Source organism: Antedon mediterranea, chromosome 9 (genome assembly GCF_964355755.1).
Source record: "Antedon mediterranea chromosome 9, ecAntMedi1.1, whole genome shotgun sequence".
Classification (NCBI taxonomy): Eukaryota; Metazoa; Echinodermata; class Crinoidea; order Comatulida; family Antedonidae; genus Antedon; species Antedon mediterranea.
Window position 1 is genome coordinate 21,716,266 of NC_092678.1, and position 22,125 is coordinate 21,738,390.

A 22,125-nucleotide genomic window follows, 5' to 3' on the forward strand; every position below is an offset into this window, starting at 1 on the left:
ATATATATTTTAATTAATATTGCAGTATCTCAGTGTAACAATATTTGCCCAGTATCATAGTCAAATTCCAAAAAGAGATTGTGATTTTGAATAAAAATAATAATAATAATGCAGATTTCTAGAGCGCACTTCGCCACCGAAGGCGGTTTTGAATGCTTTTAGTATGCAATCCAATCCAACTCTCACCACATTGCTTGTATCCTTAGGCAAGATACTTTACTTACGTTTGCCTCTCTCCACCCAGGTGCATAAATTGGTACCATGGTAGATAGACAACTTTGCGCTCATTACAAGCTGCATTATGGTTGTATGTTTCCATACGTGTTTTGATAAAAAAAATGGCCTGGGTAATAATGTGAAGCTTTTAGCAATACGGGCTATATAAAAACAAATATTATTATTATCTCTAGACGACCACCATTCTTGTAAAATATTGTTGAAATAACTAAAATTATAAGTGTATAAAGTTGATATGATACAGGCATCACATGTGAAATACATGAGATGCTGTATCCCAGATTTTGCCTATGATACTGGCTAAATTTAGATACTCAGAATGTTTTTTTTATTTATAAAACAAAATTGAAATATTTTGTTTTATCAAGTTTTATAAATGTTTATAAAGAATTAAAATAGCACAGAGCGTAATATTATATGATATCAAAACAGTATATAAATAGTATTTGAAAATATATAAAATAAGGATCACTTGTATATTTATAAATAAAATAAATTGTTTAATAAATGGTGGTGCGTTATAGATTATAATATTTTGAATAAATCGTGGTACAACTAAATTCATTATGCGTTAGTATTTTTATTTACTAGATCTCAGTGTTCTAACATTCCTTAGCATGTTCATATAATGTAAACTAACGTAATAAAATAGAAATTTCAGATAATCTCCATAAGTCCATTTTGGCGTTCCATATGTCTACATGCATTGTTTTTGTTTTTCCTCATGTGAAAAAAAGTGCGGTTTCTCGTAATTGGTGCTAAGGTTATTCTCCGAAAAAATGGGTATATTTCTTTTTTGTTGTTATAATAAACCATTATCTTATGTTTATAAGTACATTAGGTAACCTTTCAATGCATTTTAAGATATTACGTAGTTTTTGTTTTAAAATAATTCGGGTTGAAAACTAGGCCTATGCTTTCCGCCAGCCTATTTATGCTAGCTGGGCTTACCGTACCGTAGTAGGTGTAGCCTATGGACCATAGTATCTGGCTGGGCCTAGAATAGAAGCAGTAAGTTACTATAATGTGTACAGGCGCGGCTGGCTGGCCCAGCAGGCCTAGCCTGTTTTGTGTTTAAACTGGTAGCGTCAACTGAGATGTGAAACGCGTTACTGTGTCACAACTATAACTTAAAACAAAACGGATTATACTTCTAGATTGTAGAAAAAATAAATATAACATTTTACATCTAAATACAATACAGGTTTTATCTGAAATTATTTGTCACCGTGGTTTCACTACTGACGCTGCGATGTAACATGATGGAAGGTGTGTCCTCAAGCCACGACCAACCTGTCAATCATTGCATTGTTAAGGGTTCGTCAAACAATGTTGTCATGACTGGAGATGGAAGTAGTGTCTCTGGTAATTTGTTTTTTTATATATTTCTTTCATTTTTTGCTTGGTTTATTTATACTAATGCACTTGTCAATTGTATGACCCATTATGCGACCCCCGGGAAAAGTGCATCATACTGTAGATGCGTCATCATTTACACAAAATTATTGATGCAGGGGTGCGTCAAAAAACCTAGATGGTACGTCACATCAACAAATAACAATGTGCCAATGTTCGTCACTTTACCACCCACCATATCATAAACAACATGATCACAGTGCGTCAAAGTAGGTGCATCATGATCACCTAAAGACAAATCACGTTTTGATGGTGCATCATGATATTCATAAGGTATGAAAAACATCGGACAAATGACGCAAACTATCCCAGGGGTTGTATAGAGGGTCATACAATTGACGAGTGCATTATAGAGCTACGTTTTATTTGTTTTATAATTAAGCCCTTGAATTACAAAAAAAAATAAATAACATTTAACTATGCCGAGAGTCAAATACGGAAAGGGGTAAGACTTTTGTTGTGAAACTGATTTGGTTGTTGATGACTGTGTTCCCTTTCACCCATTTACTTTCAATAACTGCATGCTTTGTTTTTCCAGTGAATCTATATAAACCAAAACAACGACAATCAAACAGTGATAGCGGTTATGAAGATGATGCTTCACAAAGGGACTCCACGACGGAGGACATGACTGAGGAGGATGCCAAAAGTAACGAGGATGACCTTCCAATGGAGATGGACAATCCTGTGACATCATCATGCATCGTCAAAGGTGATGAAAATGTGGTGGTAATGAGCGGTGACGGGAGCAATGTCAAAGGTCAGTAGTTGTGTATTTTTATTAAGATCATCAACTTAACTTTAATAACCACTATTTAAATTCTTTCCTTTATATAAACTAATAGGAAAATATTTAATATATTGGTTCCAAGAGATTAAGGTTTTATTTTTAACCTTTAAGTTATGCAATTACATCATAATAGGGAGGTTTCGCAACCTTACGAATATGATAACGAAAACAGATACGTCATACATTTGTGAAACTTTTGAGCTGATCCCCATTTCATTCGTAAAGCGTATTCGTGTTGAGGAATATCACCAGTCATATTCGTAACTACAAAACGAGTATAGTTTTTGATCTATTTTGCACATTTTGCATTTGAATCAGGAATGATTCATGATTATAATATAATTATAGATTTATTGAAAGTAATTTACTAAAGTAATTTACTAAAATGCCATGTCAATTTTGATAAATAGCAATTTTTAAAGTCCTCACTCGCTTTGATGTTACGCTAGGCCTAGGCATCCAAGCACCAAGCATCACATACCTGTCATATTTTGGACGAGCCTCAATATTTCGTTGCCATGCGAAACAGATTGTTTTATGGCTTACGAATACGTATGCGTGACATATCCGTATTCGTGATCGTATTCGTAAGATTGCGAAACCTCTCTACTATTGGGTAAATTAAAGGTTCAACAAGAAAGTAAAAAATAACATGATTATTATTTGTCTAGCGTTTATATATAGTAAAAATAATACATAGAAAATAAGGTTTATATTGTATACTGTACAATAGAACCAGGAGACACACCCATAATCAGGGAGAGACACACCCATAATCAGGGAGAGACACACCCATAATCAGGGAGAGACACACCCATAATCAGGGAGAGACACACCCATAATCAGGGAGAGACACACCCATAATCAGGGAGAGACACACCCATAATCAGGGAGAGACACACCCATAATCAGGGAGAGACACTTCCATAATCAGGGAGTTGAAATCTGTTTCAGAACTACACCCCTATTAAAGCGTGTTTCCCACTAGCGACGCAACTCAAGGACGTAACAAAATGCAAGTGAATTGACCAATCACAAGCGATGGCTTATTCGCTTGTGATTGCTGTCTGTAACTTCGCTTGTCATTGATTAAAACGCTTGCGTTGCGTTTACGTCCTTGCGTTACGTTCTTGCGTTACGTTCTTGTGGGAACCAAGCTTAAGGGGACATGTTGTTTGATCCCTTTATAGGGGTTCCTTCCATTGTATAATATTATCTCTTTTTATTTTAGTCAATGTAAATGATAATAAAGCCGCTGATGAAGATATTACAGAAGATGATGATGATAAGCAGAGTGATGTCAATTCCAATAACAACAACATGAAGAGTAACCAGTGTCCACCTAAAGAACAGACAGACGCATTCCCTAACTTAGACACCAAAGATAGCATGTTGCATGATGGGACTGATGTCGGGGAACGACCCGTGGCTCATGTTCAACCAATGCCACAAAAAAAAAAAAACGAAGACGAGATTCCAACCAGATCAAACTCAAACAACGCAATAGTATCTAATGAATATTCATTAGGAAATAGTAACCCTTCTTCTTTACGTCCTAAGCGAAGGCTGGTTGAGGAAGTAGAAGAAAGTAATGAATTTTGCAAGAAACAAAAAACAAATGATGCTGCAGCACAAGGCGAGTACTGTACCACCTGGTAGTGCAAATATGTAAATGTTATGCAAATTAGCTCATGGCATAATATTATTTTGTAGTTCTAACTCGGCTTTTTTTATTTCAATACCAAATTTAATCTTTTTTAAGCATTAACATTTTAAAATTATTTTGTATTTTTTCAGAATGTGGACCAAGTTCTTGCCAAACATTTCATCGAGTAAATATAGAGGGCGCCGATAACACTGTAATCACTGCGGGCTCTGGAAGCACAATTCATTGCAAGTTGATGTTTTGTTTATTTTGTTTAGAAACCTTTCTGAATTATTTTATTAAATAATTTCATTTTCATCTTTATTTCTTTCCTCAGATTTCCAATGTAAACATTCACAAAAAGAATCAACGAAGAACGATTATAATATTGACCATATTGACGGCGAAACCTTGAAAAGTAAGTTCTTGAAAATACTTTTTAATTTCTTCTTTCTCAAAGGTGTCTTCTTTCACGTGAAAATCATATCAATGTATTTTGTGTTTTATAATATATAGTTATTTTTCTATGCTGTTTGTAATTGTGCCTCTTTTACTTTTAATTATATATGTATATTGATTGTAAACAAACGTTATCAGCCAATGGCTGCTGTTTTGTATGTGTTTTTAAACCTAAATAAATAAATAAATAAATAAATAAAAAATACAATGCTATGGTTTCAGTGTTAGTCACTAAACCTACACATTTTGACATTTTGTAAAAATAGTGCATAAATATACTAATTTAAAAACATTAAACCAGGTCATTCCTTTTCTTAAATGTACGTTTTATGGTTAGTTATGGGAAAAGGAGAGAAACCATGCACTACCTGTGTAGCTTGCGTCGGTTTAGCTAGGCTTAGTTGTGTAGGCCTAGCTGGTTAAAGAGCGGTAATGTAAGAACATCGTACGCTAGCTATAGGCCTAGCCCGGTGTTGTCTTGTTGCTGAATTGTCTTTCCATTTTTGGCAGAATCTGTTAATAATTTCGCTGAAAAGTTACGGTTCTTTTATTTGTTTACCCCTTCAAGATCGATCGAAAGTGGGTGCATCACACCACAATATGAGAATATCAATCCGTGTGCGATGCATTCTGGTATTTATAGTGGGCCGCTTAGAGACAAACAAAATTGTCGCAATAGGTCCATTTTATTTTTACATAAAATGTAGTTTGTGACCTTAAATTAAGTCTATAAAACGAAGGTCTAGTGGCTTTAAATTATATTTTAATTGAAAGTATGGATTTCCAAGTGATATACTAAGCACCTGTGAAATGAATCTTCTTCCTAGAAACCGGAATGATGTCCTTTTTCCAGCGGATCTCGAAACATATCGGAAGCACATCCAACAAATGGAAGCAACTTGCCAGGGAACTTCCGATGGTTAGTTACGACATTCTGGAAAAAGAGATCAAATTTCTGGAACAGACGCCAGAAACGACTGAGCAAAAAGCCTTTGCTGTACTGGTAAAATGGTGGAGGAGGAACAGTGGGGATACTGGCATGAAAAAGAATCTGGTAGCGGCCTTAAGATATATTAAACTGCCATGGTTAGCTGCAACGCTTGAAAAGGAGATAGAGGGGCTGTCATGACATATTTGATTGCGGGGGTGTTTTTTCTTTATGTGTGTTAATTAAGTTTCTTTATTGGGCAGTAAAACTAATTTGGTAATTATACCCAATTGCTAAAAAAGCAATCATATTTTTTAGCAATTCAGTTACCATACAGTGAAATTAATTAGAAAAAAAATATTATGTGTGTAAATTGTAATGATTTAGGGAGTTACTATCATTCGATAACCTCACAGCTCTACAAATATGCTTCGTAGCCAGCAATCCTCCTAAAATTGTTTTTGATGTTTAATCACAATTGTTTTAGTTAATAAAAACACAATTGAGACTTAATATATATACTTATATATACTTAATATATATACTTATATATACTTAATATATATACTTATATATACTTAATATATATATTTATATATACTTAATATATATATTTATATATACTTAATATGTATACTTATATATACTTAATATGTATACTTATATATACTTAATATATATACTTATATATACTTAATATATATACTTATATATACTTAATATATATACTTATATATACTTAATATATTATACAAATAATGAATGTTTATGAGTGCAATGGTATAAATAATGGCACGAGGTGAATGATGAAAGGTTATATCAACGAGGCAAAGCCGAGTTGATATAACCTTTCATCATTCACCAAGTGCCATTATTTGTACCATTACACGAATACAAAACATTCATTATTTTTTTTATATAAAATCTAAATAAATTCTAGTTATGTTTCAAAAAGTACTATTTAACGATCGTTGAATAGTGCGTACTATTGCACGCCATGTGACCCACATTCGTCCAATCAAATGACAGGAATTTATATAGGTGTTATATAAATATTTATATATACTTAATATATATACTTATATACTAATGTTAATGTATACTTATGTGTATATAAAAGTATCTCTCTGGAGATCCCGGTATAAAAAGTGTTCTATGCCTAATGTCTTAATATATATACAGTACTTTATATGTATACTAAATCCATATATATATACTTAATATATATATTTATATATACTTAGACGGTCCGAGTTCGAGTCTCGGTTGGGGCGACTTTTTCTCATTCTCACAGATTTCCTCATCTTTATCGTTTCAAAAATTAATTAAATAATTTTCAGTGTATCGCCGGGCGGTTTGGAATTTATTTCTATGCCTGTTGTGTTTATATATACTTAATATATATACTTGTATATACTTAATATATATATTTATATATACTTAATATGTATACTTATATATACTTAATATATATATTTATATATACTTAATATGTATATTTATATATACATATCAACAAGCGCTTTGGGACAATCAGCTGATTGTTAAAAGCGCTATATAAATACGTATGTTGTATTACATTGTATTCAGTAACGCCACTGCCACTGTTATAGTATCATTTAGTATTTTAGGTTGCTTATCACAAAAAAATAATTCCAAAGATTTTAAACTTCTTTTTTGCTAGATTTTACAAGTAGAAAAAACATTTTTGGTATTCGATAGTTTGTCTGGAAAAGAACTGATTAGCTGTACAATGATCTCTGTAATGCCATTCTGTTCAGAACGTAGCGTTTATCGATTACGACTTATGATAGTACATTTAGTCAGTGTAGTGTTACCAAATTATACACAAAACTGCCTTACTGCTACTTATGTATAACATGTATAGCAAAAAACACAATATTCTCGGTGTGCTGATCGGGTAGGGACTGTGCTGCTGCCTTCCCTGGGTCGCGGATCCGAATCCAAATTTCCTCAGTTTCCCGTTAAGCTTGAGGACCAGAATAAATACCATTACAAAACTGTTATCTACTCAAAATTCAGATGGATACAGTTATTAATACAATTATTTAATGAAAATGTTTCCAGAATTCGTCATTGCACTTATAAAATTGGTTGATATCTGCTGCATACACACCATGTGACCTCGAGGTGCTATCTGAATGTGCTGCTTGTAAATAGCATATACTGTAGCAATATAGCAGTTCACTGTTTAGCAATGCTATATTTTTTTGTTTGTACATGCTGCAATTTTATCTATAAAATGTTTTTTTTTTTTGCATTAGTTTGTATGTTGTAAAAATATAATTATGTAATTCCAACCATAGTTCAAAATATGATTCCAGTGAAATTTAATTGTCCAAAATTGTAAAAAATATTGCGTCCTACTCATTTTTGAAACCTTATCAGGCAAATGGAACATTCCATAGAGAATATAAAATTATTCCATTTGTAGTATTCGATTGAGATTTGTTGAGTACTTATTTGTATTAGAATGGTAAATTGTAAACGGATTGTACTGAACAGAAAATCATTTGAAAAGGTTAACAACTCAATTGTCGTATTCGATTGGGAACTTTCGTTGTCAACGTAAAGATTCGTTGAGTACTTTTTGTATTCGAATTGTAAATTTGTGCTCAACAGAAAGTCATTCGAATAGAAAACGTTGACAACGAAAGCTTTTTCGTTAAGAACAATCTCAACGCTCAAAATACTCCGTTAAAGAAGTACTCAATGGAAAAACTGTACTCAACGGTGAAAGTCTAAATCGAATAGAACAATGTTTTTTAAAAATGTCAAACTCTGACCCACATGTATCAGACATTCTTCAACTGCACAAATCCTACACTACAGGGTCGTGGAAATATCAGGGTTGGGTTGGTAAATGTTGTATTTTCTGGATTTTGTTAGTGCAATGAGTAACATCTTTTGCCAGAATCTGGATTTACTAGGACCAAGGTAATCTAAAAGCAGGATGCTGAGCTCCATAGATCAAATGGTTTATATGTGGCTGAGACACGATCAGTGGTTAACAGATACTGCTCCGTGGAAAATATTACAATACTATTAGTATTTGTCGTAGCTCAGCGTCCTGTTGTTAGATTGCCTTGCTAGAACTCGGGTCCCATGCATTTAAAATAATTGCTTTTGAGCTCCTAAGCTGGACTTAGGATTGTCTTGAAAGGCATTGACATACTAGTTTCACAAAAAAAGTGTGATGTGCCTAAATATGGTAGTGATATGTTTTGTAATAGAACAATTTTTAAATTGTTCAATGCTAACAAAAATTACCAGTCTTATTACATTTAGGGATATTATTGAATTTTACTGTTCTTTACTTATAATTTGTAATTATTAATTTAAATTGTATTATTAATGATATGATATGAATGATAGCATTTTATTATTATCATTTTTACCAAGTGTTTGTAGGTATATATTTTATGTAAATTTATTAATTTGTGTGTGTAATAATAATAATAATGTACTAAATGACATAGACACAGTCTGAGAATTTTTTTTGTTATATAAAAATCCACCTTGGTGAACCAAGGCGATCTAACAGGATGCTAAGCTCCAGAGATCAAAGGGTTTATCTGTGGCTGCGACACGATCAGTTGCACGCCCCTGAACTGACCATGTTCGCCGCGGAGAATATGTACATAGTACAGTACTGTTGGTATATTTGTTGCAGCCAGACATAGGATCAAAGGACTGTTACGAGTTCCTATCTTGGAAAAGCGAGCTCAGCGTACTGTTGTGAGATTGCCTTGGGTGGACACTTTTGTTTTGTTCTGAACCTAACATTTTATCTGTGATTATTCCCGACTGCCTATTGTAAGAAATATGTACTGTATGTGTAATATATGTGTTTATATATATAATGTAACTGGGCGGTTTACAGTTTATCTATGAGCCCGTTATCTATAGATTAGTTATTTATCTAGAGAAGTTTGATTTCATATGGACCAATTATCTCTGAATTTAGTGGGTTGATCACCAACTTGTAGATGGGTAAATAACTATGTCTGTAAAAAAGTGTGATGTACCCAAATATGGTAGTGATATGCCCAAATGTGGCAGTGATATGACATCATGTGTCCATATATGGGCACATCACAGCGCTTGGGTCGCATACTTCCCATTTGTAAGCTAAAATGACATTATGAACTCTATTTCGATATCTATTTTTGACATTCATATTTTTAAGTTAGAGCTACCCATTAAAGAAAATCCTGGATCCGCCAATGAATATATATGTTTTATTTTTATTATAACATTTAACAATCACAGAACAGTATAACACAATTTTATTAACATAGAAGCATTCTTTTATTTGGAAGACAAGATATTACAAAAATAAAATATACAAAACAGTGAATGACTTTGTTCTTAACACTCGTACAATTTGCCCTGTGTGCTATGTACAATATTTCATAGCATTTAAAAAATAACGTAAATAATTATTTTTTTTCATTTAAATAGGATGATGTGACCATTGGAGAAGCAATGATGCCGTACTCTACTTGCAGTGATATAGAAACTCCAAATACAACTTTTATGTATTTTACAAGGTGTGCAATCTTTATGGGGGGGGGGGGGAGGAAGGTGGGTGGTTGGTGGTGGTGTCAAAATAATTCTACCCTACGGTACATGGTTGTCTAGTAAACCAGGGATTGTGGGTAACATGCACACTGACTGAGGTGAGACATTTCAAATATAACCACTGTAATCATTTTTTTTAAAATTTGTATGTACTGTATTTGTATGTACTGTATTTGTATGTCGACCTTTAAAATGCAATTACAGCACTTTATACTGTATAATTTATATTTTACTTTAATATTGGTATTTCTCAGCAACAATATAAATCTTATATTATACTATATGAAAATGACATTTCCACTGATTATATTAAATTATATAATAATTTGAGAAAGATAAATATTTATTCAATGAATGCATTTACAATACATATCCTGAACAAGGTATATAAGTTTACGAGGCAGTCATGAATACCTTTTTTTTTTATAAATAATAATTAATATGATTTGAATATGCTAATGAGCTTTGCAATGACATAGGCCTTGCCCGTCTGTTACCACCAAAAGTACCGCAAATCTTCTAATTGTAACCCAGGGTTATTATTCTTTGATTGTTTTTTAGGATGGGTTACTACTAGAAGAGGGGTTACTATTAGAGTAGTGGGTTACTATTACTAATCCTGAAAATAGTAACCCACCCCCAACTTTTCTGGTCAGCAACTCCTAGCAAAATAATAAAACAGTACGAATAAACAAATTTGGTTGAACTCTAACTATATTTTATAAACTCAAAAACAATCAATCCTCCTCCACTCCCGAGATCAACATGCATTATCTCCTTATCAAAAATGTTGATTTTAGTGTCAATAGTTTTTGTGACTAACAGTAACCCCCATGGGTTACTATTAGAGTAGTGAGTTATTATTGTAGATTGACTTATAAGGTGGGTTACTATTAGAAGGCGGGTTACTATTAGAAGACTTACGGTATGTCAAGGAATAGAGTATGGATGCAACTTATGCGCATTATTAATTAACATGACTTAAACTTTTTCCTAATTCAAAAGCATCCCTACTACCAACAAAATGCCACATCCATAACAGTGTGCAAACTCCCCCCTACGTCAAAGAGATTCGTTGAGATTAGAATGAGTACGGTATTTTGACTGCTAAAGAAAGATGAATTTCAAAATTTAATAACCAAACTTGTGCAAATACTCATGCACATCTCCAAACAATATATACACTATTACTTATAATTTAATTATTAAAGAATTAATTGTTTTATATAAAAAGGCTTTTGATTGTCAATATTTCATTTTTTCATGCTACATCTAATTTGTATTGCATAGTAATTTAATTGTAAAGGCACTTCTGGTAATTTCATCGTATCATATTATGAATAATTGAATATTAACTGGTGAACATAACCTGTAAAATGTTTATAGCGCTTATAACTGTTTTGGTTTATTGCTTGCATTAAATATTTTTCTATTCTACTTTAAATGATCATACTCTTATCGTCCCCACTTTCCTCAAATGATATATCATCGTCATCTTGCGGGATATCTTCAATCATCATCTCACCTATTGATCCGCCATCCTCTGGGATCTCTTCCGTCATCTCACCTATTGATCCATCATCCTGCGGGATCTCTTCCATGTGCGTTGACCTCTCACTTATACTTGATCTATCATTATCTACTAATGTTTCTTCGAAAAGTAATCTTGATTCTCCGTGATTCAAGGTGATAAAATCATCTGGGTTAAGCTCCTTATTTGCCATCTCCTCTTTAACGAGTTTTGGCGGCTCTAGGTAGAACTGGGAAGAAAAATAATAAATAATAAAAAGATAATCACTTGTTTGTGTATCAGAAAAGTAAAAATGTTAATTCAATGAAGATTCAGTATCAATGTATAGTTAGTTTTACTTCAGCATTTCAGTGGTTTTGCCAGTGGCATAATGCAGAGATAAGGCCCCTGGTTTAGCACTCCTAAGGGGCCCTCCAACGCTGGACATTTGGTTGCTTAAGCTCTGGGGCCTCTGGGTTTAGCCAGTGAGCGTTCATAGCCAGTGAGCGTTCATAGCCAGTGAGCGTTCATAGCCAGTGAGCGTTCATAGCCAGTGAGCGTTCATAGCCAGTGAGCGTTCATAGCCAGTGAGCGTTCATAGCCAGTGAGCGTTCATAGCCAGTGAGCGTTCATAGCCAGTGAGCGTTCATAGCCAGTGAGCGTTCATAGCCAGTGAGCGTTCATAGCCATTATACCTTAGAATTGTTTTTCTGTGTATGTCTATAATGATTTTTGAACTCGAGTATGGCGGGTGGAGCCAAGCAGTCTGTATTTTTAACGGACTATAATATTACTGTATATGTTAGAGATAGCCCGTTAGAGTTTCCGATTTGGTCATACAGTACTGTAGTATGTACAATAGTAATTGTTTATTGATGAGGAAACAAATTATGCAAATATTGTGCCTGTTAATTAACATACCTCGTTACCAAATGGGAAGGTTCCCCAGTGGATACCAATTGACACAGTGCTTTGCAGGTCAACATGGACTTGTACTGCTTCTTGTGGGTTGATGTGCTGGGGCTTCTTAAACCATCTATAAGAGAAGATAAATAGTAGTAACGCTATTATTGTAAATGTCAACTTAGACAGCATCGAGGCCCAACAAATCAGTATTATTTTTATTAAGTTTCATTCAGTTCTAATAAATGACAGTGACCACAAGAAATGAAGTTGTGCGGTTGTCAAAGGCCTGTGAAAAAGTTGAGTTGAGTTGAGGGTGAAACCTCAACAACCGCACTGGTGGCTACAGCCCATTGTATGATTTTCCATTATTTAAACAAATGTTTGTCAAACTGCATGGACGTACCTTGGTTCGTAGGCACCAATAGGAATAGCTGCTAGATCAAACGGTCCGTATCGCCGACCAATCTGAGTGAATGCATCACAATAACCGGTATCGCCAGCAAAAAAGAAACTATGATTTGGTCCAAATACGCACCAACTACCCCATAAATACCAGCCGTTATCATGCAAAGCACGGTTACTCCAGTGTTGTCCTGGTGTGAACGCAATCGTTATTTTTGTATGATCAGGATGTCCATTCTCTTGCCACCAATCCATCTCGATGACATTTTCGCATCCCGCCCTCATCATCCAATTCATAAGTCCGAGCGGTACAAACCATCGCAATTTTGACCCAAAACGGGCATTTAAACATTTTACAGTCGGTAAATCAAGATGATCATAATGTGCATGACTGATTAGGACGGCGTCAATGTTCGGAAGGTCGTGAATGTCGCACGGGGGTTTACGATATCGTTTTGGACCTATGTGCGCTGAGGGGCTACATCGCATACTAAAGATAGGGTCTGTTAAAATTGTTATACCATCAAATTGTACAAGAACACAAGCGTGGCCAAGCCACGAAACACGGATTCCGCTATGCGGCGGTAACTTCCATTCTTCCAAATTTGGAGATATGATGGGTAAAGTTTTGTCCAATACCTGCAATTCAAATATAACAAAATAATCATATATTATAATATAATTATACTATAAAGCACTTCCTATTTGTTTAATACCAAAAGGCTTTGGAACTTTTTTATGGATTTAAATTTTTTTTATAAAGCATGCAGCTTTGATGTACCGTAATGCCTTATCACCAGATACACAATCGTATTACTGTATGTCTAGCGACTATACACATTACACATATTGTAACTTCTGACCACAACCTTACTCCCATGTGAAACTGTCACTATACAGTAGCATTTACTCTTCAAAATACCAACTACCAACTAGCTGATCGGTTGATTTCGCTTTCTAATCGGTAGACCTTTGTTCGAACCATAGTGTGGTCATTTTTTTGTTCATATAGTAGTAGTGAGAGATTATTTAAAGGGTTAGGTCAAGTTTATTGTCTGGGGGGGGGGGGGGACATTATACTGAGAAGGCTGTTATACTATCTTATTGACATTCAGAAAGATAACAGCCAAATGTATACATTAGATAAAAGAACAGGATTTAACTATACTACAATCAATATTATTATATAAAGAATGTTGAGGTAGTTTTGTACACAGTAGACCACTGTTTTCAAAGTCAATGTTCAATGCTACTTTAAAGGTGGGCAATACCATGGAGGTATATTTTATACAATACTATGTCCATAGAATTCATATTTACTCTTTACAGTTTTGTGATCAATTGAAGAAGTTCCAAAAAGTTGATCAACTTATTATTGTGTTCCAGTCTGTTTGCCATGTACTGTAGGCCTTTAATTCCTATCATGTGACCAACAACATCATGTGACCAACATACAAACAAAAATCTCAGAAATCAAAGTTATAATACTTACATTTTTATTAGGAATTGCACGATTATTTTTTGAAAATAATTTCCATTTTAAAACTCCACTTAAACTTGGCATTGTCCATGAATTCCAGGGATTTATAAAGTTACCCCATTTAGTTCGCAACGATGTAGTGACGGGTTCAAGTTTCCGAAAATCTAACGGTCCTAGTTTAATACCTGATTCGCCCATAACTCTCCTCCGACCTGTTAAAACTGTTCTCAACTTAGGTCTGTGTTCTACAACGTTATTGTTGAGTAAAGGCTCATCTGGCAGACTAGGTTTAATAAACATGTAAGGATCCTCTTTCTCTAATTCCTGTTCATCGGCTTCTGTGATTGGTTGAATCTCAGACAGCAGTGAACATCCTGGTAATATCTCATAGCCTGGGTCAACGTCCTCACTCCATGCGGATTCATCCTGGTGGGATTTTACCTCAGGAGGCTGTTCGTCTTCGTCAGCAGGAATTTTCTCGTAGATACGTGACATCACTGTCTTAATTAATTCAACTTTGATCCCAAGATGGTCTGAGGCCTTCAGGCTATGTGATTGACAACCTAATAGGGAGAAATAGTTTTTAATTTTTAATTGCAACAGGTGAATGATTGTTGTTACAGTGACAGTTAATATCCAATCCCTGTCTACCTGTCGATGTTGTTAAAAACTCCCTTCAGGGGCAGATCCAAGGAAGCGCTAAGGCCACACCCCTTTAAACAGATAAAACTAACTCTTTTTTTTTCAGAATATTAATATTACTGTATGTTAGCACTCAACTGGATCCTAAAATAAACTAATTTTTACAAAATATTTTTGACAGAATATTAATATTACTGTATGTTGTTGGCACTCCACTGGATCCACTACACCTGACCTTCAACAACACTTGAGTAGGCTTATTATATTTAAACTAAACTTTTAATTTATAGGCTCCTACTTGCAGTCTGCATAATACATGTAACTCAATATGCACACAGTGGCGTAACACACAGGGCAAGGGCCCCTGGTTTAGCACTCCCACGGGGTCCTCCAACGCTGGGTTGTTGCATTGGACGGTTCATGCTCTGGGGCCCATTGAGCTCTGGGCCCCTGAGTTTAGCCAGTGAGTGCTTATAGCCGTTACACCACATAGTATCCACTGTTTGAATCAGTTAAAAAAAAAGTTATTAAAATACAACACCCACAGTTTCATGTCATGTTATATCTGAGACACCATCAGTCACATTGAATTTGACTCGTGGAACGGAAAGATTTGTTAATCATTGAAAGTCATTCTGTCATGCAATCAGTCACCTTCATGCATGTCTAAAGTTCTTATCCTTTTAGAAGGAAATGAAGATCGTGTACAAAATCTTACGGATTACTTCAAACAACTGGACAGAATTATTATTTAATATTTTTATTATTTTCATATTTTTATTATACACATTTTATATGTCTTTATTTTAAATCTTTTTAATGTTTTTATTTTTAAAATATATTAGATGTTGTATATTTATAATCATTTTGTATTTTTTATTCCAGAGAACTTCTGAATACAATATTTTAAAATATGTTTTGTATTTTTTTTTAGAGTATTTTAAATGTTGTTTCTTATCTTGCCAAAAAAGATTTTCAAAAATGATGTAAATATTTATAAATAATAATTTATATTTAATAATTTTTATGAATACCACTAACAAACATTTCTATATTATTATAGTAATTCTTCATTATTATATACTGTATGCAATTTTGGTAGCATCTGACTGACTGTAGAAAAATGCTGTGTATCCTTTTTATATAATTTTTCTGAATTAAAAAACTTACAAGATGATGATTGTAACATATTTTGCTTTGTGAATGTTAATTTAATCTTATAGCCTGCAGACAGTACTGAATAGTAAATAAGTTGTTTTTTAATTTACAAAATACATGTTGTTTGTAAAATGTTTCAAGGCTTTGTTGTTACTTATTTGGTCATAGGCCAAGTAGACGTGATCACAATAATAACAATCAGGATATGCCGTGTATACAGAGATTGTTTGTTGCGCAATATTTTATAGGTAATTGCACTCTCTTGAAAACTCGGCCAAAAATTATTATAAAATTCAATTAAAAGCATTTGATGTTACTTTAAAGAATTACTTCATATTCATTTTTTTTTTTTATAATCTACGGTATAATAGATTAATAATCTGTTTTTCTAATATCATCAACTGGTATACTGTAGTATTGAATCCAAACTTAATTTATTTGTGAACTGTAGACAAACTTCAAACTTATTGTGTGTTTTATAAGTTGTTTTGTGACTGTGCAATTTGTTAGTAGTCACTCTCATACTGTACATTTAAAAGTAACACATCCAAATGCCAACTTTAAGTCAATGGCTACCAGATGTCTCTGTGAGACGGTTATTTGAACCAGTACCAGTACCAGTAAATTACATAATTTGTGCATATAGTATTTAATGGGTGACAGTATCAGAATAGAAAAGCTATTTATATAGACTGTTTATATACAGTAGTAGTATTAGAAAGGCATTCAAATAACATACTGTAGATGGCAAGATATACTACAATATATGTATTGAGGACTTCAAGAGAAAATGTATGAAAACTAACCCAAACCTTGAACGTATTTAAAATTCGAGTACAATAGCCCATCAGAATGTAATTTGTATACCTATACTTTTACTTTACCTATTACTTTTCAGACTTCAAAATGAATTATCCTTAAAAAAAACAAGTATAACGTTCCCATATCTTATAAGCTGTCTGCTATTGACACTTCTAAAATATTCTTAACATTAACAACATATTGAACAATTTATGCACTGTGTTCTCTGACTGACAGAGCTGTTCCAAGTTATAGACTACATGGACAATACATTTGACTAATCACTAAAGCCTGACGTTGATATTAAATCCAACCATGGAGTTTCACGGCTGAGTGATGGCAGTACAATTAACGCAGATCCGATGTCGCCTGACAGAGGATTGTTTAACTTTGTTGCATTCAAAGTCTTTTCAAAGAAATGCTTTTGAGAATGTAAATAATACAGAACTGTATTATTGTGGTACAGTAATATGTAAATCCAGTAGTATTGTGTAGACGTACTGTAATTATAGAATCTTCTGTACGCCCGGAAATTGGCATTGTTCACAATGGGTTGATTTGCATTTTATAAATGCCATACAATAGTCTATTACCCATTTTTTATTGAAGGACTTTTCTAAAAAGACATGCTTTTATTGTTTAATTCTATAAATATTTCCACCTTTTGCCTTATATAAACTTTTATTTCGCAAAAGCAATGCATAAACATGTTTAGTACTCCATGGAAATAATGCTATTAATGGATAAATAAAAACAATTGGATTCTAAAACAGCTAGAGTATGTGGTTGTTAGCGACTTAAGCACTTTTCAGTGGATATGCACTACCGTACATAAATTATTATTATAATTATATATAATTTTAATGGAAATAGTAGAAAACTCGTGTCAAAATACCAGACAAGCTAGCATACAATTTGAAATTAAAAAGTAAAAAAATTAACTCTAATATATTATAATTGATGTAATTAAAAAATCATGAAATAACATGCAAATGTTAAAAGTTCAGTAGTGTCACATTCATGTTGGCTAGACAATTATATCAATTCATGTACTGTGTTACGTGACCGAGTCATGTGCAGTGTACCGTGGAGAATGTTAATAACATGGCTAGCTAGGTGACTCAATTTAAACTTTTTGAACTCTTTGACAAAGATCATTTTGATATTTTTCATTGTATACTGTACAATACATCATACCTTATTACTATATTATGGAACCTTGCCTACTGTCAAAGAAAAGGGGGATTACCTAACTATATGGCTAATTGCCTAACCCACATATACTTTTTTATGAATGTCACTCCAAATTTGGGCAAGTTTACACCCCAACAGAATGCTTATTGTATCCTTATTTGTTCTACTGTAGACGACTGTGCAATTTATCATAGATTGACACACTTTTGTACCTAGAAGGTAAGGGTGTATTATCCTCCCAAACTTCACACAAGTTTTAAATTAGGAACTAGCGACCATGTCAAAAATGTGTCCTTTTAAAAAAAAATTTTTTATGGGGACAATATATCTTCAATTTTTCTATACAAAATGTATTATCCTCCCAAACTTAACACCAATTTTGGAATTTGGAAAGCAACCATGTCAAAAGTTTGTCTTAATTACTTAATTATTTTTCAGGGGGACAATTATAGGCTACAGTATATCTTTAATTTTTCTAAAAAAATATATACTTATACTGTTAAATGAACACTTTTAGAGATAAAGTAGATGTTTTTTTTTCATCCTGAGATTGTTTTAAAAGGTCAAATATATACCAACTAGGAAGTGTAGTTTGTCAAAAGCAAAATTATTAAAGAAAAACATGCTGTGTGTATAAGTATATGCAAATTTCACTGAAAAGCAAAATAGCCGTTAAGAAGTGCAAAGCTTTCGGGAAAAAAACCATTACCCATCCTGCAGACAATGGACCTTAATAAAAACATAAATAAATATTAATTCAATTCAATTCAATTGTATTTGTCTTTGTTTTTCCACAAGTGATGTATTGTTGGTGTTGGTGGTGTCCTCTGAAAGACGTCTAAAAGACTGCTTAGTGCTAGAGTTACAAAACATACATTCTGGATGTTGCATGTTTGAAAATTACACAAACTGATTCCATCCTGAGGTGTTTGTTGAGGGTTGAATAAACTTTTAGTTGATTTAGTTAAACCCTGAAATTATCTTTTGTTCACAAATGACCACTGATCATTAAGCCCTACAGCCAATTGTATCCCAGAAATTGGAAATGTTTGCCATACTATTTAAGTAAGATCAGGAAGAAAACAAAATCTGTATCCATGACAACACTGGACATTTCTATGAGGTATTAGGCTCACCCTAGAGCTATGAAATAGTCAATGATTATGGGTATTATAGATGTGTTGGTCATCAATTCAATTCCATTCAATAAACTTTATTGTCAAACTCATGGATGGTTTGAAACTTTGGCTGAAAGTACACACATTAAAATTGTCTAAAAACATTGTCGCACAAACAGTAAAAAAGAATAAAATCACATAAAACTGAGAACAAGATGTTATATAAAAAGTTAAAAGAGGGCACAAAAAATACAAATTGAGTAAACAATACAGCTAAGATACTTATTGCGTTTATCTTTCCCCATTACATTAAAATGCCTTATAGCAGATGGGAGAAAGGATCTACGTAGGCGTTCAGTGTTCCAGCGAGAATATGTAATGTGCCCAGACCGGCTTAACGTAATGTACTGGTTAAGGGGTAATACACCTGACTAGTTCTATGCAAATTACCCTTTGCGTTTAACTTTAAATACCCGTCACTTTTGACTGTGACAGGGTGGCTAACATCTGACATAATAATAATAATAATAATAGGGTGTAAGCTGACCCTCAAAACCCTCAATTTAAAAACAATATTTTAAGTAAATAAAACATAATAGTTCAAAGAAAACATCAACACAGCGTTGTCTATTATAATATCAATATTATTGATATTACATTACATAATGTTTATCAATATGTGTATTTATTATTAATATACAGTAGGAACCATATAAAACTAATAATCTACTGAATTTGGTTTTCTCGTTAATCTGTTTATGTCATTATTTAGCAAACTTTTTTTTTCTGATAATCACACACACAGTTTAATATTGCAGTACACTGCATCATAAACTTTTACATTGAAACACATTATACAGTAAACTTACTGCAGTAAAATATATGGGCACATCATCACTTATTTTTTTGTCACATAAAGTTTGATAGTGTAGACAGAGCTTTTTATATTATATAATTTAAATACTTGTCTTAACAGAATGAAATAGAAAACAAAAGCAATGGTATCATCATTACTAAACAAATTATCCATATGTTAACAATTTTTATGAAATATGTTTTTAATAAACTCATCAAACTGGGATCATCCCAATGGCATACGTTGGGTATATTTAGATCCGCGAGTGCTTCCTTCAGGAAAAACGCAATTTCATTTTAATCATATCGTAATTAAAGATAATTTAGAAACTGGATTCTTTTGTAATCCATAGTGGGCATATTTCTTTTTCTGACTTTGCTTTATAATTCACAATTGATAATTATTATAAAGTGTAGGATGTCATTTTAATATTTTTAATCTCTTGGGCCAAATAAAAAAAAGAATTAGTTTCACATATGTTTCCTCATAACACTTGGAGTAGACTTGCCCCAAGTCTGTATTATCTTTTTTTTTTATTTATTTGTTTAACTCCGTCTGGAACCCAGACTACACTTGGAGCTGCTTTTTTACTATTTTTGCTGTTTTTTTAAAGCAAAGGTATTACCGTATTTAAATATTCTGCTAAAAATATTTTAGTTTGTCGATATTTAGCTAAAGTACATGCAAATTGATGGTTATAAATCACTTTTTTTAATTTAGAGTGTAGACAAAAAAATGGACGTGAAACTTTCTTTTAATTTGGTGGGGAAACCTCATTTAACTGGAAAACATTTTTCAAAACAGATGACACAAGGTTTCTAAGTTTAGAAAAATGTGAATTTTGATCTAATAATCGACCAGAATCAGAAAAACATCTTGACTTGAGCTCACTTTAATCCAGTTAATCTAAAACCGTTTACATTCAGCAGAGACCAGTTCTGGTATGTCGTGTAGTATAACCATGGAGCCATTTTTCTCAATTTGAATCAAAAGAAATTGGCTTACGGTACATACTGCAGTTATATTTAACATAAACAATTGTTTGTGTAAACCCCTCGCCTGCTTTCCCCCACCCCTAAATGCCAATGGTATTAAACTGTAAAAATTTATTTGAATATTTATTTTGAAACTTTTTATTTATTATATAATACATTTATGGTAATACTGCATATATATTGAAATATAGGCCTACTACTACTACTACTACATTACTACTACTACCTAACCCATCCTACTTTAATTGATGAAATGTGCCCACATGATGATGTGAGGTTGAACTCCCATTTTTCTTCTTCCTAATTTTCCAGTATCATTAAAAGGTTAAAACTAAGTATAGGCTTATCCATATACACGCTTGAATCATCATCATGAACAATTTCAATATGAACACGTTTACTAGATAGGACCGGACTTCCACCTATATCATGACACCCAAAAGATGGAGAATGGTCAATCCTCCCCTCTAAACAAGTAGGCCTATCTATATTGCATGATGCGTTGCATTTTGGTTGGCAGGGGCTTATAAATGAGGACCAAACGTGACACTTGCGTACTTCACCACACATCAAAATTAAAACTACAAACACTGGATATCACATACCTGGTTGGATTGAGGTGTCTCAGATCGCCGACTACACATACATTGCGTCCTTTATATGTGGCATATTTTGAAGAATAAACATTAAATCGTAATGGTTTTCGATCGCAAAACACACTGATCGTTCAAGTGTGAGATCGAGTGTAAACACGGACTGTAAACAACTCACTGATGCGTGACAGGTGCCAAAGTTCGCACACACAGTTTAGTGGATTTTAATATTGTTCATCATATCGGATTTAATTTTTAAACACATTTAACACAAAGAGAGTGACCGATGTTTTACATCTGTTAATTTACTCGTGATCGATTTATTTTGTACTTTTAGTATCAGATCATGGGTGTTAATTAAATTAAGGAAGACCGAGGAGACGACATAAA

General features: G+C 33.2%; 2 protein-coding genes across 2 annotated transcripts; one reads left to right on the top strand and one right to left on the bottom strand.

Moving 5' to 3' along the window:
* Positions 1-880: 880 nt before the first annotated feature.
* Positions 881-5,933, top strand: LOC140058408 (uncharacterized). Its single transcript, XM_072104000.1, has 7 exons — positions 881-1,020; positions 1,442-1,602; positions 2,192-2,413; positions 3,675-4,079; positions 4,241-4,336; positions 4,426-4,506; positions 5,375-5,933. The coding sequence occupies exons 2-7, from the start codon at positions 1,497-1,499 to the stop codon at positions 5,674-5,676; spliced, it is 1,212 nt and encodes a 403-aa protein (XP_071960101.1). The 5' UTR covers positions 881-1,020; positions 1,442-1,496; the 3' UTR covers positions 5,677-5,933.
* Positions 5,934-10,236: 4,303 nt separating this feature from the next.
* On the bottom strand, positions 10,237-21,837 carry LOC140058643 (N-acyl-phosphatidylethanolamine-hydrolyzing phospholipase D-like). The gene is made up of 5 exons (XM_072104337.1): positions 21,748-21,837; positions 14,391-14,941; positions 12,900-13,537; positions 12,512-12,626; positions 10,237-11,840 (listed from the first exon to the last, which is right to left on the bottom strand). The coding sequence occupies exons 2-5, from the start codon at positions 14,871-14,873 to the stop codon at positions 11,520-11,522; spliced, it is 1,557 nt and encodes a 518-aa protein (XP_071960438.1). The 5' UTR covers positions 14,874-14,941; positions 21,748-21,837; the 3' UTR covers positions 10,237-11,519.
* Between the last annotated feature and the right edge of the window lie 288 nt (positions 21,838-22,125).